The sequence below is a fragment of the Magnolia sinica genome, chromosome 7 (genome assembly GCF_029962835.1).
Source record: "Magnolia sinica isolate HGM2019 chromosome 7, MsV1, whole genome shotgun sequence".
NCBI lineage: Eukaryota > Viridiplantae > Streptophyta > Magnoliopsida > Magnoliales > Magnoliaceae > Magnolia > Magnolia sinica.
The window spans coordinates 55131337-55147047 of record NC_080579.1 but is presented as its reverse complement, the minus strand read 5'-3'; the positions used below and the strand labels follow the sequence as shown (position 1 = coordinate 55147047).

The window sequence follows — 15711 nt, the reverse complement described above, 5'->3', positions numbered from 1 at the left end:
ATCCATAATTTTATTGATCCAGTCCTAGCTTGTGTAGGCCTGGACCCGCACAGATTCCCCTTGCTTGAATGTTTGGACTTTTGTGTGGGATGTGGAATTTTTATGTTATTGTTTCTGAATTAGTATGATCTAAGCCTGAAATCTTGCATATCATATTTAAATTTCATGTCTTGCATCAGAGTTCTAGTGTATTTAGTAGTTCGTAAATCAGTAAATACAAAAACATTGTGTATTGTATAATGCAAAGTGAAAAACATGAGATTTAAATGCTGCAACCTACAAGTCTACAACTCTGCGAAAGTACATGCACAAATATACAAGTCTATGCTCTATAGTTTATGAACTTCATGTTGCAGGCTATGGCAACAACAAATAATTAAATGAAACATGTTACTCAGTTGATGCCATTTTTATCCATAAGAACCATTATTAAATAAAAGGCCCAAAGACAAATACAACCAATTAAAGAAACAACCAAGGCATTACAAGAGAAACCCATGTAATTCCTTTCCAAATATTACCCCAAATATTCGTTAGAGGCCAATGCCCAGGAGCTGGTCGACACATCAGGCAGGCTAAACTATAGAACCAATGGACAGCTGGTTGTCTGACTCAGAGTACAGGTGTGAACTGCATAATGAGCAGATTGGTACAATTTTCACTCCAGGTGATTTTGTAGAGCAGCACACCTTTTGCACGGCTCTGATGTTATACATGAGTGGCATACTTCAACAAAGAAAAAACTGTATGTCGAAGTTCATAAACAACCTTGAACGTGATAGGTCCTCTTAATTATTATTTGATTAGATACCGTAAATTGGCTTTGTATAAAAGGTGTGCGTTTCTGCAGCTCCACTCAAGAGTTCAAAATTTTTTTCTGTACTATCGGAAAAGATTATGGTGAGTGATATCCTTCGGAACCAAGGCTTCTTTTCACTGGTGCTTGTTTGTTTTTCACAAGGCAACAAAGACTGTGGCACAGTATTCTTTGCATTTTGACTTCTCCCTAGGATTAGGGCCTTCTTCGTGCACTGATTTTGAGTTTCATTGGTTAAATTTCGTTCAAATTCTCATTTCCTAGAGATGTGACATTCAGGTCCTTTGCCTACTAAGGAGCAAATCGCATGCAGGCTATTTCTTGATCTTGTTCAGCAAATTCTTTAAAATGAAAACATTATAGAAAAATAACATAGAGAGAGAGAAAGAGAGTGATCTTTGGTGTAAAATGTCCAAACAGCTCAAGGCGTGAGATAAAGCACGAAGAAAAGCGAAGGAATTTTGTTAGAAGCTATATGCAGGTTACAAAGACAAATCCACGCCAAAATTGAGAGATAAAACACGGAAAGTAGAATACTTATTTTTAGTTCCAAAAATCCAAACATTTATTTCATGAGAAACAAAACATAACAAAATCTGAGATAGGTTTAAGTCACATACCACATTTCGCTCATAAATCAAACGCAAAGCATCGCCAGCACTCGTAGAATTATGTGACTCAATTGTTGTCACTGAAAATGTTGGTTGGTGCAACCACTCGGACTTCTCCAGATAATCAATTACTAGCTTTGAATGAGCACAGCAAAAGATAAAGACCTCTTCCACCCCAGCGGATTCAAGCCAGGCTAATGCGTAATCAATCATTGGGACATTAACTAGTGGCAAGAGTACCTTCACCAATAAGAAAGGAATTATTAATCAAATTGAGAAAAAGAGAGATCTAACTAAAATAAACCCAATCTAATAAATAGAGTTTTCTCTCGTTTTTCCTTTTTCCAACATTTAAAATTTATCCTTTGGAAAAATGCATGGAATGGAGCAAAAGGTCAAAAAACTCATTTGGACAAGAATAGATAGATACGAATATCGTACATAAGTAGAGTTTTCTCTCTTTTTTCCTCCTTCCAATATTTAAATTTATCCTTTGGAAAAATGCATGGAATGGAGCAGAAGGTCAAAAGACTCATTTTCACAAGAATTGATAGATAGGAATATTGTACAAAAGTCAATCTTGGTTTTCCCCAATAAAATGAGCAAGAAGTAAGAACAAATGATGAAACAGGGCCCATATGCTATATACCTATACTTCAGAGACAACAATAATCAACTTGCATCTTCCACAGACAAGATGGGCAAAGACAATACATGTTTTGAGTTCATGTGATCATCTTTACATCCAATTTGCAACAAACCAAATGTAACATGCACACACTACAATCATTGCTGGCTAATAAATTCAAGAACAAAAGTAAACATCGCTTCCTTCTAAGGGCATCAACATCTTTAGCTATGACACTCGAGTCATTCCAAAAACAATAAACAAAAACCTATATCAGACTCCAGTACTCGGGAGATAAGGAATCAGCAACCACTTATTTAACACTACAAACCTATGTACACCACTCTGCTATTATATTAGGATAGGCTGGTCATGGAACCTTGTACCAATCATATTGAACAGACCATGGCCAGAGCATAATCTCATAAATAGGGTTTTGACAAAACTTGGCCCACACAGCAATTTTACAGCCATGCCCATACCTGACCGATGAATGATGAAGATGAGGCCATGGGCCTCAAAGCGTACAGTCGTAGACCCAAAAAAGCCATGGCTGTCCAAATGATCCATAGATTGGGACCGTTCTCAAAAAATGTTCTTAGGAAATTGTTGCCATTTATCAGTCCTCTCACTAGAAAACCTACCTTAGTGAGACTCCTCTCTCTCTCTCTCTCTCTCTCTCTCTCTCTCTCTCTCTCTCTCTCTCTCTCTCTCTCTCTCTCTCTCTCTCTCTCTAATCAAACCTTCCACCCTTAACATTCAAGCTCCAAAACCTTCTCCACAAGCTTTCCCTATACAAATTTAACTCCATTCCATCCCTCATTTACCACCTCCAGCAACCCCTTCAAGCTTTCATTCCATCCTTCATTTACCACCTCCAACAGCCCCCTTTAAGCTTTTATTCCACCCTTCATTTACCACCTCCAATAGTCTCTTTTAAACTGTTACTCCATCCTTCATTTACGACCTCCATCAGCCCCCTTAACGCCTTTCATTCCACCCTCCCTTTACCATCTCAAGCATCCCCTCTTTTAACCTATAATAATGGTATACCAAATTGGTTAAGTTACGGCCATATGTAATGGTAATGGTTGTAATTGTTATGCATTACGGGGCCAAAATGGCCATAAAGGTTGTTACAAAAAAAAAAAAAAAAACGAGCCATAATGGCCATGTAAAGGTCCCGTAAAGGCACTATAATAGATTTGTAACGATCCGGAAATAGTTGTTTTAAGAGGATTGAAACTGCCCATATCATAACAGTAACAACGGTGGTCGCTACAGCCACCGTTACCGTTATGGAACACCTTGCCTATAATACTCCTCTCGATAGTCGGTGCACATTAGTGGAGGCTGTTTAGTTCTTATATTGAGAGATCCGTTCCACATCACCGATCCATGACTGGCTCGATTTGGACAAATATTCAAAGTTCAAACTTAGATCGTTACTAATGTATAAGAAAATGCTCGATGTTTAAGATCTCGGTTACAAAACTGGCCAGTACCAAAACCAATATAGCTCTCATCAGAGCTGAGTTATATTGAGCAATGTTTGAAATATCAGTATCGCATTACATATCGCATCCTTGGGATATAGATACGTATCGGTTCTTGCATGGGCTATATCGTTTGTATCAGGTAAATTATCACACTTTTTGGAAAACATGGGGAAACATTTGGGAAATGGTTGAATTTTTCAATGAAATTTCAAGGATTATTAAAAGAGTCATTAATACACATTTTTAAATCATAACATCTCAAAAAAGAAGTGTACATAATAGGTTTCCTTTGTATCGGGTCCTAAGTTATGCGTTGTTTTATTGAAGTAATACAACTATTTTCAAATTCAATGCATAACATTTAGAGTGTATGTGATGATCATTTCAACAAATACTCATAAATACTTCAAAATTAGTCTCAATTGATAGTTGGTTTAAGGGAAATTTCAAAAAAAAAAAAAAAATTTTATTTAAAATGATTTTATTTTTCAAAAATTGACAAGGACTTAACAAATTAGTAGATCAACCCTCATACGTGCTTGATTTCATGTTTGGAGGGCAACATTGCAAGCAATTTGGGAGAAATTGAAAATTTTTCGACGTTTCCCCAAATTAGACCTACACTCAAATTTTCAAAATTAGAGTGTATGTGATGATCATTTCATCAAATACTCCTAAATAGTTCAAAATTAATCTCAATTGACAGCTGGTTGAAGGAACAACTCAAAAAAAAAAAAAAAAAAAAATGGAGAACATGAAGAACCAATGGATATTGAGATCAAAGCTCCAACTCCATGATTTTTCATGCAAAACATGAAGAACCAATGGATTTATAACCATTTAACACTGATTTAACATAATTTCAACAACAACAACAACAACAACGGCAAAAAAAAAAAAAACAAAAATTGGAAATGCTCACCGAATCAAACATGTGGGATACATCGACACTACCTATGCCCTTTCGTATCGCACAGGTGGGATACGAGAAATATCGTGGGATATATCAGCCAATATAGTCGATATTTAAAACATTGATATTGAGTACTAGCCAAATTGTGCGGCCTCTCTTTTCTCTAGTTTTTATTAAGGAAATAATCATCATCATAGCCTTGTCGTTACTATTTGGGGTTGGCTTTATGAATCCTCTTTCGCCAATCATTACTAAGGCCCTATTCTCGATAAATAAACAAGCATTATCCTTCTCACCAGTCACCACCTTGATCAAGTCCTTTTAGTTTTCCTCTATCGTCTTTTTCAAACTCCCAACACTAATCGAAGTTTACCATCCATACCAAAACCATCTCAAGCTAGTCTCCATCAATTTTGTCTCCTATTAGGACTTAATCATAAGTTGCTTCAGAAGTCCTCATTCATAACTTTATCCTTTCTAGTCGTCTCACAAATCTGTCTCGACATCCTTAGCTCTACAACACTCAATCTCCATTTATATCACCTTCTAACTGACAAATATGCTACCCCATAGAGACAATTGGTCGGACAATTGTCATGGAATACGATTAGGGTTGCAAAGGAGTATTGCAACCTGCGGTTACCTGATCAAGTCCAATCAGTTTTGGGTCAAGCCCATCATCTTGGACCTGGTTAAAATAGAGTCAAGTCTTGAGCGATGATATAAAATCGGGTGAAGTCCAGGTAATTTCAATAGTAATATTATACAAATAATCATTCTAGCAATGGAATAAAGTTTGCTAGGCCGCATGAATATGAGAGAGCCCGTTTGCATGCCATGCTTCCTCTTCTTCAGCGGTGTTAAACCAGATTATCAAGGACCTTAAGGAGTGATCTATCAGTCTAAATCTCATAGACAGATCCATCATTCCCTTAATCTTGGGATAATTTGGTTCGTTGCAAGCTTCTCTAGTCTGGAGTTGATCCTTCGGTCTCGAGTTATATAGTTGTTTCTTAGGTTTTTGCTTGTTTTGTTTCAATTTGCTTTATTCTATTTTGGAGCGTTGCTCTTTTTTATATATTTTATTTCATTCTTTAAACAAATGAAGTGGCACATGTGTGCACAATCAAATCCATCCCTCAGGTGGGCTCAACCATGTAAATAGCTTTTTTTAACCCAGACCCGACCTGAAATTGACTCGAAACCAAGGTCTGGAGAGGTGAAGACCCAGCGAGTACTCGAAAATGATCGGATCCAAATCTAGGTCCTCAAAAACAAGAACCAAACCTGATCAACCCAGATCCGGATACTCTAGGACTTGACTCGAACCTAACCAGTTGACTGTCATGGATATAGCTCTATTCATAAAGGCTATCAATATCATGAAATGTCGAATGGTAAATAGATAGTTTCTTAACAAGTTCTTTTATTAGTTATACATATGCAGAACATCCTCCCATGAATGTTGCACTTCATCCTCTAGGACCTTTTCTATTCAAACACCATTGTCTACACCTTTGATACTAGTGTAGGCCCAAGGCCCAACATGTGTTGAATTTTGGGACTGTTTGTTACTAAGTCTAGGGGCTATGTTGGACTGCAATTGCCATTTCTAAGCAAGATTATAGTTGTTGACTTGGCTGATTCTACAAGATTACGAAGCTGATTCTCTGGATCTAAACATGTTATTTTTAGGCCATTACAATTTGTGTAAATCCTTGTGGAGACCTAGTATCCTAATTTTGATAAGATTAGATTGATTACGGAATAAATCTAAGGGTTGGAAAATCCTTCTTAAAGATTTCATAGGAGTTTCTAGGATGTGTCCATAGGTCTATAAAATGGGCTACTCTAGTGGGTAGAAGGCACTACACTTTTTTTGAGATTTACAAAGTTTGTAAGTATTTGTAACTAGCGAAGAGATTTCAATTTCAATAAGTTAATTATCTTCTCTATTCCTCTCTATTTGAATAAACTACATCTTTCTTTAAACAATATATAAAATAACATCAAAACCACTTACATATATTACATGTGTGTGTGAAACAACATCAACACCACTTGAATTTTCTTTCTTTTTCTTTTCTTTTCTTTTTTTTGAAAATATATTCAATATATAAAATATACAAAATTATATTGCACATATGACAGAAATTAAAATAGCATCATTATCATCATCTAAGCCTTATCCCAATTAATTGGGTTGGCTGCACGAATCTTGTTCTGCCATTCCACTCTATCAAGGGCTAGACCTTCAATTACACCATAGGTCATCAAATCTTTTCTTACTACCTCAATCCGAGTCCTTTTGAGCCTTGGAGCCTTCAACTTGTACCAACTCACTCATTCTAACCGGTGCATTTCTTGGTCTCCATTACACATGCCCAAACCATCTAAGTCTATTTTCCTCATCTTATTACCTAGTGGTGTTAGTCCTAAATTCCCTCGAATGCTTTCATTTCTAATTCTATCCTTCATTGTATTGACACTCATCTATCTCAACATCCTCTCAGCTGCGCTCATCCTATGAACATGTTGTTTCTTAACTTCCCAATATTTTATCCCATAAGGCATGGCTAGTCTAATATAAAATTTCCCTTTCAATTTGAGTGGAAAACAATGATCACATAAACTCCTAAGGCACATCTCCATTTTGTCCACCTAACTTGAATTCTAAACGCAAAATCCATCTCAGTCTCTCCAATCTCATAAATCATTGACTCAAGATAATGAAAGTGGTCATTTTGGGAAACTTCTTGGTCATCAATCTTTATCTAATTCCTTCTTTCCACTCTTATTGTTACTAAAATTGCATTCCATATACTCTGTTCTAGTCCGACTAATTTTAAATCCTTTAGATTCTAAAGCATCAAATCCAGCTTTGTGTTTATGCCCTCCCTTGTCTTATCTATCAAAACTATGCAATCTGCAAACAACATATACCATGGGATCTTTTCCTACAAATGCCTCATTAACTCATCTATGACCAATGCGAAAAGGTATAGGCTCAATGCCAACCCTTGGTGCAAGCCTCCAGTAATTGGGAACTCGCTTGTCGCTCCATGAGTGGTCTTCATATTTGTTACTACTCTCCTATATATATATATATATATATATATAGTGTTCGTAATATCGATACTATCGGCGGATATTATCGGTATCGCACTCTAGTGATACGAAATCGAGTGGAGAGACTTAAAAAAATAATAATAATAATAATTAATTAATAAAAATAAAAAGGAATATGCTCGATATCGTCAAGATATCGATGAATATCGGTCGATATCTCACGACATCACAAAATATCGCGTGATATCGACGATATTAGAACTTTTAGCGTTGTAGCCACCTACCCATGCACGGGGCTACTGTAGCCACCTACCAATTTCGCCGATAAACGTGGCGGGACATCGGTAGATTCATCATTCGAAACAATCTTTCGATTTCGTACCTAGAAAGACATGGGCTGTGAATGGAAGCTCCCCCAAAAATCAAATCGTTGCAGCTTGAGCCTTAAGGTGAGTGAGTCTCGTAGAAAATAGCCCCAAAAATCGGAAATTCTCCAAGATTTGGGTGTGATTTTGGGTGATTTGGGCAGAAATCGTGATTTGGGGGCTGGGGGTTTCGGAATCCCTCCCAAAATCGGCTTAAAGCCCTTTTAAATAAATTGGATATCATACTTAGTAAGCTCTTATCGTACTTGGTAAACTCTGTGGGGCCCACCGTGAATGCATGTGATTTATCCACGCCATCCATCCGTTTTTAAAGATCATTTTAGGTGTTAAGCCCAAAATTGAAGCATATTCACAGCTGAAGTGGACCATACCACAGGAAACAGGGTAAGTATTTCCACCATTGAAACCATTCTGAGGGCTACAGTGATGTTTATTTGTCATCCAACCCGTTCATAATATCAAAAAGACATGGATGAAAGGAAAAATCAAACATCAGCTTGAAAGAAAACTTTTGTGGCCCCCAAGAACTTTTCAACGGTAAACGTTCAAATCACACTGTTTCCATTGGTGTGGACCACTTGAGATTTTGATATGCTTTATTTTTGTGCTAAAGCACTAGCTTTATTTTTGTGCTAAAGCACTAAAATTATCTGGTAAAATGGATGAACGGAGTGGATAAAAGCAATGAATGACGGTGGGTCCCACAGAGTTTACTCAATACGCTTAGGGTACTGAGTTACTCAATATGCAATCCGCTTCCCCTTTTAAAACCATCCGGGCACCGCTGGGATGGTAGGTGGGGTCCACCTTGATGTTTGTGAGAAACCCACTCCGTCCATTCGCTTTCCGAGATTCTTTTAGGACATGTGACTAAAAACAAGGTAAATTCAAAACTCAAGTGTGCCGCACTAGAGGAAATGGTGGGGATTCAGTCACCACCGCTGAAATATTTTTAAGTGGGCCTCACTTGGGATTCTTGCATGAGGCTAAGCAGACAATGTCTTCACTTCATCCCAGTGGGAATGAGCTTATAAACAAGTTCGATGGCATATAAACATCAATGTGGAGCACACGAAGGTTTCAACGGTAGAAAACTCTTTCCCCAGTTTTCCTTCTCGTATGGGCCACTTGATGTGTGGATCCACCTTATTTTCTAGCGTATGTCATAAAATGATATCATAAAACAGATGGACGAAGTGGATTACTTACAAACATCAAGGTGGACCACACCTACCATCCCAGCACACCAACTTGATGCGTACAAACCGACGCGGATTGGATGGCGTACAGTGTACGCATATGGATAAACTTTGTTGCGCCCATCTTGAATGTATGTGTGGCTTATCCATGCCGTCCATCCATTTTTCCATCTCATTTGAGAGGTTGAGCCCAAAATTGTAGCATATCCAAAGATCTAGTGGACCATACCATGGGATAGAGTGGGAATAATGATTTCCACTGTTGATACCTTCCTAGGGCCCACAGTGATGTTTATTTGTCAGCAAACATGTTCATAAGATCACAAAGACATGGATGAAGGGAAAAAAATAAATATCATCTTGATCCAAAACATGTGCCCCCAAGAATATTTCAGCGTTAGATGTTCATTCGTTTTTGTTCTTGTGGTGTGGTCCACCTGAACTTTAGATGTGCTTCATTTTTCAACTAAAGATCTAAAATCATCTAGTAAAATGGATGAGGGGAGTGGATAAAATACATAAATCACAGTGGGTCCCACAGAGCTAACTCAGTACACTTGGCATACTAAGTTACTCAGTAAACAGTCCACTTCCGTGTAGCATGCAGGGCGTGGATTAGGTACTACCCCCGCCTGTTCGGAGCTCCGGACAGGCGGAGGATCCAAGGGCCAATAAGGGGCCACCATGATGTATGACTTTTATCCACACCATCCATCCATTTTTTTTTCATATCATTTTAGAGTACTAAACCAAAAATAAGGCATCTAAAAGGCTGAAGTGGACTACACCACAGGAACCAGCGGTGCTAATTGACGCCATATGTTGAAACCTTTAACGGTAGGAATTTAATCCTCACTGTGTGGTCCATTTAAGACTTCGATCTTCTCTATTTTTGGGATAAAAATCTAAAATGATATGTAAAAATGTATGGATGGTGTGGATAAATTTCATACATCACGGTGGCCCCTCAGTGTCCCTCGGAGACTCCGCTTGTCCCCAGCTCCGAACGGGAGGGGGTAGTACCTAATCCGCGTGCTAGCACCCACAACCAACAGACATCACCTAGTTCTAGTTCTGTGGGTCCCATCATGAGGTATGGGTTATATCCAAACCGTCCGTCCACTTGAATAGCTCATTTGAGGGGTTGAGCCGAAAAATAAGACATCCAAAAATCAACTGGACCACACTATAAAAAGCAGTGGACCCTCTGAGCGTCTACTAGTGGGCGTTCAATCCCCACTTTGTGGCCCACTTAAGCCTTGGTTCTGCCTCATTTTTGGTATCATACCCTAAAATGATCTGTAAATAGGGATGGACGATGTGGATAAGACCTTTACATCACGATGGCCCCCATAGAGCGTCTAATGGTTTGAATGTATGTGGTCTATCTACGCATCTCATCCCCATTGTACCATATGGTGTGGCCCATTTCAGGGATAAGCAGCAGTATAGATATGGCCAACAATATGGATACCAGGGAGCTTCATACGTGCCCTTCCCAGATCCATATCAGTTATAGACGGTGACGATTACATAGTACCCACAGATGGGCATATTGATTCAATTCGGAGAGGATGATTACCAGCATTATATCAGGGAGTATCTTAACTGGTACCACTCTACTATGACTTGAACACAATATTGTCAATTTGTGGAGCAGCAGTACTATTCTCAACCCCGTCGAGATGGAGACAATGATTACGAGCCACCGCGCAACTCTATGTGGGTCTAGGCCACAATCAGTCCCCATCATTGATATGTATATTTCTCAATTTTTACTTCTTCTTTTGCTTCTCAATGAATTGGGTTTGTTTTTATACATAACTTTGATATATTTATAAATATCATGCATTCAATTTAAATATAGTTGTATTAGTTCAGTTAAACATCACATAGCTTAGGACCCTATACAAAGGAAATTTATTATGTGCATCTTTTTTTAGAGATGTTATGACTTAAAAGTGTGTATTAAGGGCTTTTTTAACAATCCCCAAAGTTTCATTAAAAAATTCAACCATTTTCCCCATGTTTCCCAAAAAGTGCGATAAATTATGCGATACAAACGATATATCCCGTGCAATTAGCGATACATATCTGTATCCCAAGGGTGCGATACATGGTGTGATACCGACATTTCGAACACTGTGTATGTGTATTATCTAGGGCTGTACACGAGTCAAGCTAGCTCGAAAAGCTCGCTCGACTTGGCTCGACTAAGCTCGGATTGACTCGGCTTGAAAGGCCAACTCAAGGCGAGTCAAGATTGTTTATTAAAGCTCGAGTTGAGTTCAAGCCAAGTTCGACCATGGTGTATTTCAACTCGACTTGACTCATACTCGGCTCGACTCAAAGCTCGAGCTCGAGCTCGACTCGGCTCGAGTAATATATTTTAATAATATATTATATATATATATATTAGTAATATTAAATATAATATATATATATATATATATTTAAGCTTTTTATAAATAAAAAAAAAAGTTAAAACTTGTTTTTACTAAAAAACCCTACCCGACCCTACCCGTCCCCATTCCCTCTTTTTCTTTCCCTTACCGTACTGAGGTAAACTCGACTCGACTCGACTCGAACCACTAGCTCGACTCGAAAGCTTCGGCAAACAAGCCAAGCTTCAATGTTGAGCTCGAGCTCGAACTCGAGTATAGCATGAACGAGTCAAGCCGAGCTTGGCCCACCTCAGCTCGATGTATAGCCCTAGTATTAATCATGTCGCAGAAATTAAAATATCAATTCGTATATAAAACTATATTGCATATACTTGGTTTATGTACTAACAGACCACATAATCATACTTGTAGCGCACCACTTATTGGCAGAGTAGTGTACCGCGTACTATTCCCATACGACATATTGAGCGACCCTCAATCTAGGTAATCTTGATCAAGCATGATTTAATGCACCTAAGTGCTCACCTTGTGTATGTGCCTCACCCAGGGCCCAGGAAAAGCACATCCAAGCAAGACAACTCAAGCATGCCCCTATGCATATGCATAGACCCCTTTTCGCTACACTTTCTACAATAGGCAAGTGAGGAGATCAAGCCAAGCACAACCCACTAGAGCTAAATAATAGACATCGCCTAGAGCCAGTGGTACTCAGAAATGAACACTGATAGGGAGAATAAGCCACAAAAAAAGCCTTTCTAGGCTACACTTTTCCATAATTATAGCAATTTTCTGAGTTTGGAACATTTGATATTACTTTGAAATTTGATTTTATCATATGCCATGCATAATTGTGTTTGTTTTATCATTTTTATTCATTGTTGTTTCAAAACAATAGATCCTTAAAAAATTTCTTGGAGCAAAATCGTTTTTAAAGTATGGTAGATGTTAGCTAAGCTTGAAAATTAGTTATATCATTCAGCTGAGACTAATTCCATTCTCCAGCCTAAAGATGACCGTAGCAGTTACACCAGATTTTGCCTTCATCACGTCTACTTAGTTGTTCACGAGGACTTGTTGTTATTTTGGCATGTAAGAATAACCATTAACCATGTTCACTGCACAAAAATTGGTCTAAGTGGAACAGTAGCCTATGATCTAAACCGCTCATCTGGTAGGGCACTGACAATGAGCTGAGGTAGAAAAAATCCCAGTGAACAGACAATCTTAACTGTCTGAATTATAGACCATGGAAAAAAATTTGGAAACAATCAGCATCAATTAGAAAAAAGCAAAAGAAGACAGTTACGAATAGGATCATCCAATCCGTGTGACTTTTGGACAGTGGTCGAGCTGTAGTGCGACGTACATCAACAAGTGGTCCAGCTCACCAGACTCATGACTCACAGCCTAATTTTGCGAAGTGTACAACAAGTGGTCCAGCTCACCAGACTTATGTCTCACAATCTAATTTTGCAAAGTGTACAACAAGTGGTCCAGCTCACTAGAGTCATGACTCACAATCTAATTTTGCGAAGTGTACCAAAAAAAATGTGCACTGAGCATGGATCAAAATCCACTCAAATGCCCATCTTAACTTAATCTATTTTATTGGGTACTAATTCTCAACTGCAAAGTACAGCTGCAGTTATCAATATCCAAAAGAAAATGCCAAAAATCATAAATACAAAATCTCAATGATAAAAGCAATATCTCAAAGAACAGATGGAATGAGGAGAAAGGCATTGTAGAGCCCTAGAAAAGAAAGAAAGAAGGGATTGAGCGAAAGGAAGAAGGAAAGGGAAATAAAGAAGAAGAGGAGGGAAAGAGTTACTTTAGGGCGCTCGAGAGTTATGGGGCGGAACTTCTGAGTGAAGCTGTCAGCCAAGAGGATGGCCTGCAGTGGGACGTGGACCAGCTCCTCCGGCTCTTCCGAAACCCTTGATCCTTTCTTCTGCGCCATTCTCCAACACGAAACGGATATTGAGGGGGGGGGGGGGTTGTGCGCGGGCACAGAGCAAGGGGGTGCAGGCAGAAGAAGCTGGGGGCGAAGCAGTAGAGAGGCAGGCAGAAGAAGCAAGGGGCGAAGTAGAGGAAGCGGATTTCCTGCCAAATGCTTTCGAAGAAGTTCCTGCGCAATATGCTTTCGAAGAAGTTCCTGCGCAAAGATTCTAAGTGGGGCCTACTGTGACGTCTCTGAGAATTCCGGAGACGGATTGGCTACTCCCCCCTGACACCAGCCCCGCGGCTGGTGGTCGGTGCTCTGTTGGCCCCACCATGATGTATATGTCTCATCCATTCCGTTCATACATTTTTACAGATAATTTTAAGGCTTAATTGAAAAAAAGTGATAGGGACATAAACCTTTGGTGGACCACACCACAAGAAAACAATAATTATTGGATATCCACCATTAAAATCCTCCTAAGGCCTACTGTACTGTTTATTTTATATCCGATAGGTCATAAAGACCCAGATTAAGGGAAAAAATAAATATCAGCTTAATCCAAAATTTTTATGCCCCCAGAACGTTTTAACGGTCAATGTTCACTCAACACTGCTTCCTATATTGAGATTGAGATGTATCTCATTTCTTTTTTGATGCTATAAAGTGATCTATAAAAATAGATGGACAGCATGGATGAAACACATACATCATTGTGGGGCCCACAAAGCACCAACCACCAGCCAATGGCTGGTGGCAGGGGGGAGTAGCCAATCCATTTCTGAGAAATCCAACCTGTACATCCGTTTTTCGATCTCATTTTAGGACATCCACACGAGAGGAAACAGTGGGAAAAGTAATTCCTACCGTTGAAACCTTTTTAGGCTTTGGCTTGATATTTATATGCCATCTAAACCGTTTATAAGGTAATATTTACTACAATGAAGTAAAAATACCGAAAACTTAGAACTATACAGAATTTTTGTGGCCATATAAATATTTCAACGGTGGTCACTAAATCTCCACTGTTTACTCTCGCGTGGCCATTTAAGTTTTAGATCTACCCTATTTTTGGTTGCACGCCCTATGATGAGATCGAAAAACGGATGCACGGGTTGGATTTCTCACCAACGTCACAGTGGCACCTACCCATAATCCTTGCCCAGGAACTCTGCGAAAAGGGGAAACAGATTGGCTACTCCTGCCACCGTTCCGGGGCTAGTGGTAGGTGCTTTGTGTGCCTCTCCATGATTTATGTCTTTCATCGATTCCATTTATCTATTTTTACATATCATTTTAGGATATCATTTCAAAATTTAGAGGGATAGAAGCTTCAGGTGGACCACACCATAGGAAAACAATAGCGATTGGATATCCACCATTAAAATCCTCCTAAGGCCCACTGTATTGTTTATTTGACATCCAATCTGTTGATTAGGTCATACAGACCCAAATGAAGGGAAAAAACAAAAATCATCTTGATCCAAAACTTTTATGGCCCCCAAAAAGTTTTTAATAGTCTACATTCATTCAACCCTATGTCCTGCAATGTTGTGCACTTGAGACTGAGATATACCTCATTTTTGATCTCATGCTATAAAATGATCTAAAAAAAACTATATGGACGGCATGGATGAAACACATACATCATAGTGGGGGCCTACGGCACCGACCACCAGCCACTGCAAGGGGCGTAGCCAATCCGTTTCCGCCAAAAGGCTTTCGCAGGAAATCGGCATCCCGAAGTAGGGGAGCGGGTTGGACACTGAACGCTTAAGTAGCCAAAACGCTACTGGAATTCAATTGGTTTAATGCCAAGATCGTGTTCCCTCACAACTAATGCTCTTTTCTTTGGAGTTCCGTTATACGGCTCTCTCTGTTCGACGGTGCACGCACTCGACCACACAGGGGTAAGCATTATTTGCAACTCATTTCTTTTCTTCGCTCCCCTAATGAAGTGACGCAACCACTTTCCATGGGAGCCACCATGATGTATGTATTGTATCCACACCGTCCATCCATTTCGTGATATCATTTTAGGGCATAATCCAAAGAACAAGAAAGATCCAAAATTCAAGTGCACCCCACCATAGAAAACAACAGAAATTGAATGCCTACCATTAAAACTTCTTTGGGCCACAGAAGCTTTCGATCAAGCTAATATTTATGCTTTACCCTGTTCCATGTCTTTTTTAACTTATAAAAAGGTTAGATCTCAAATAAACATCATGGTCGGCCACAG

The 15711-nt window shown here is 39.0% G+C and overlaps 1 protein-coding gene across 2 annotated transcripts in view; it reads right to left on the bottom strand.

The window, feature by feature from the left end:
- LOC131251361 (uncharacterized) overlaps positions 1 to 13606 on the bottom strand; it is a 134588-nt gene extending 120982 nt beyond the window's left edge. The window contains exons 1-2 of one of the 2 annotated variants that reach the window (XM_058252044.1): positions 13359 to 13606; positions 1438 to 1668 (exon numbers count right to left, since the gene is read on the bottom strand). In XM_058252044.1, coding sequence (XP_058108027.1) covers positions 1438 to 1668; positions 13359 to 13487 — 360 coding nt within the window. In that variant the 5' untranslated portion in view covers positions 13488 to 13606. The remainder of the gene's footprint in view (positions 1 to 1437; positions 1669 to 13358) is intronic. The other variant, XM_058252043.1, reaches the window with a different exon arrangement.
- Between the last annotated feature and the right edge of the window lie 2105 nt (positions 13607 to 15711).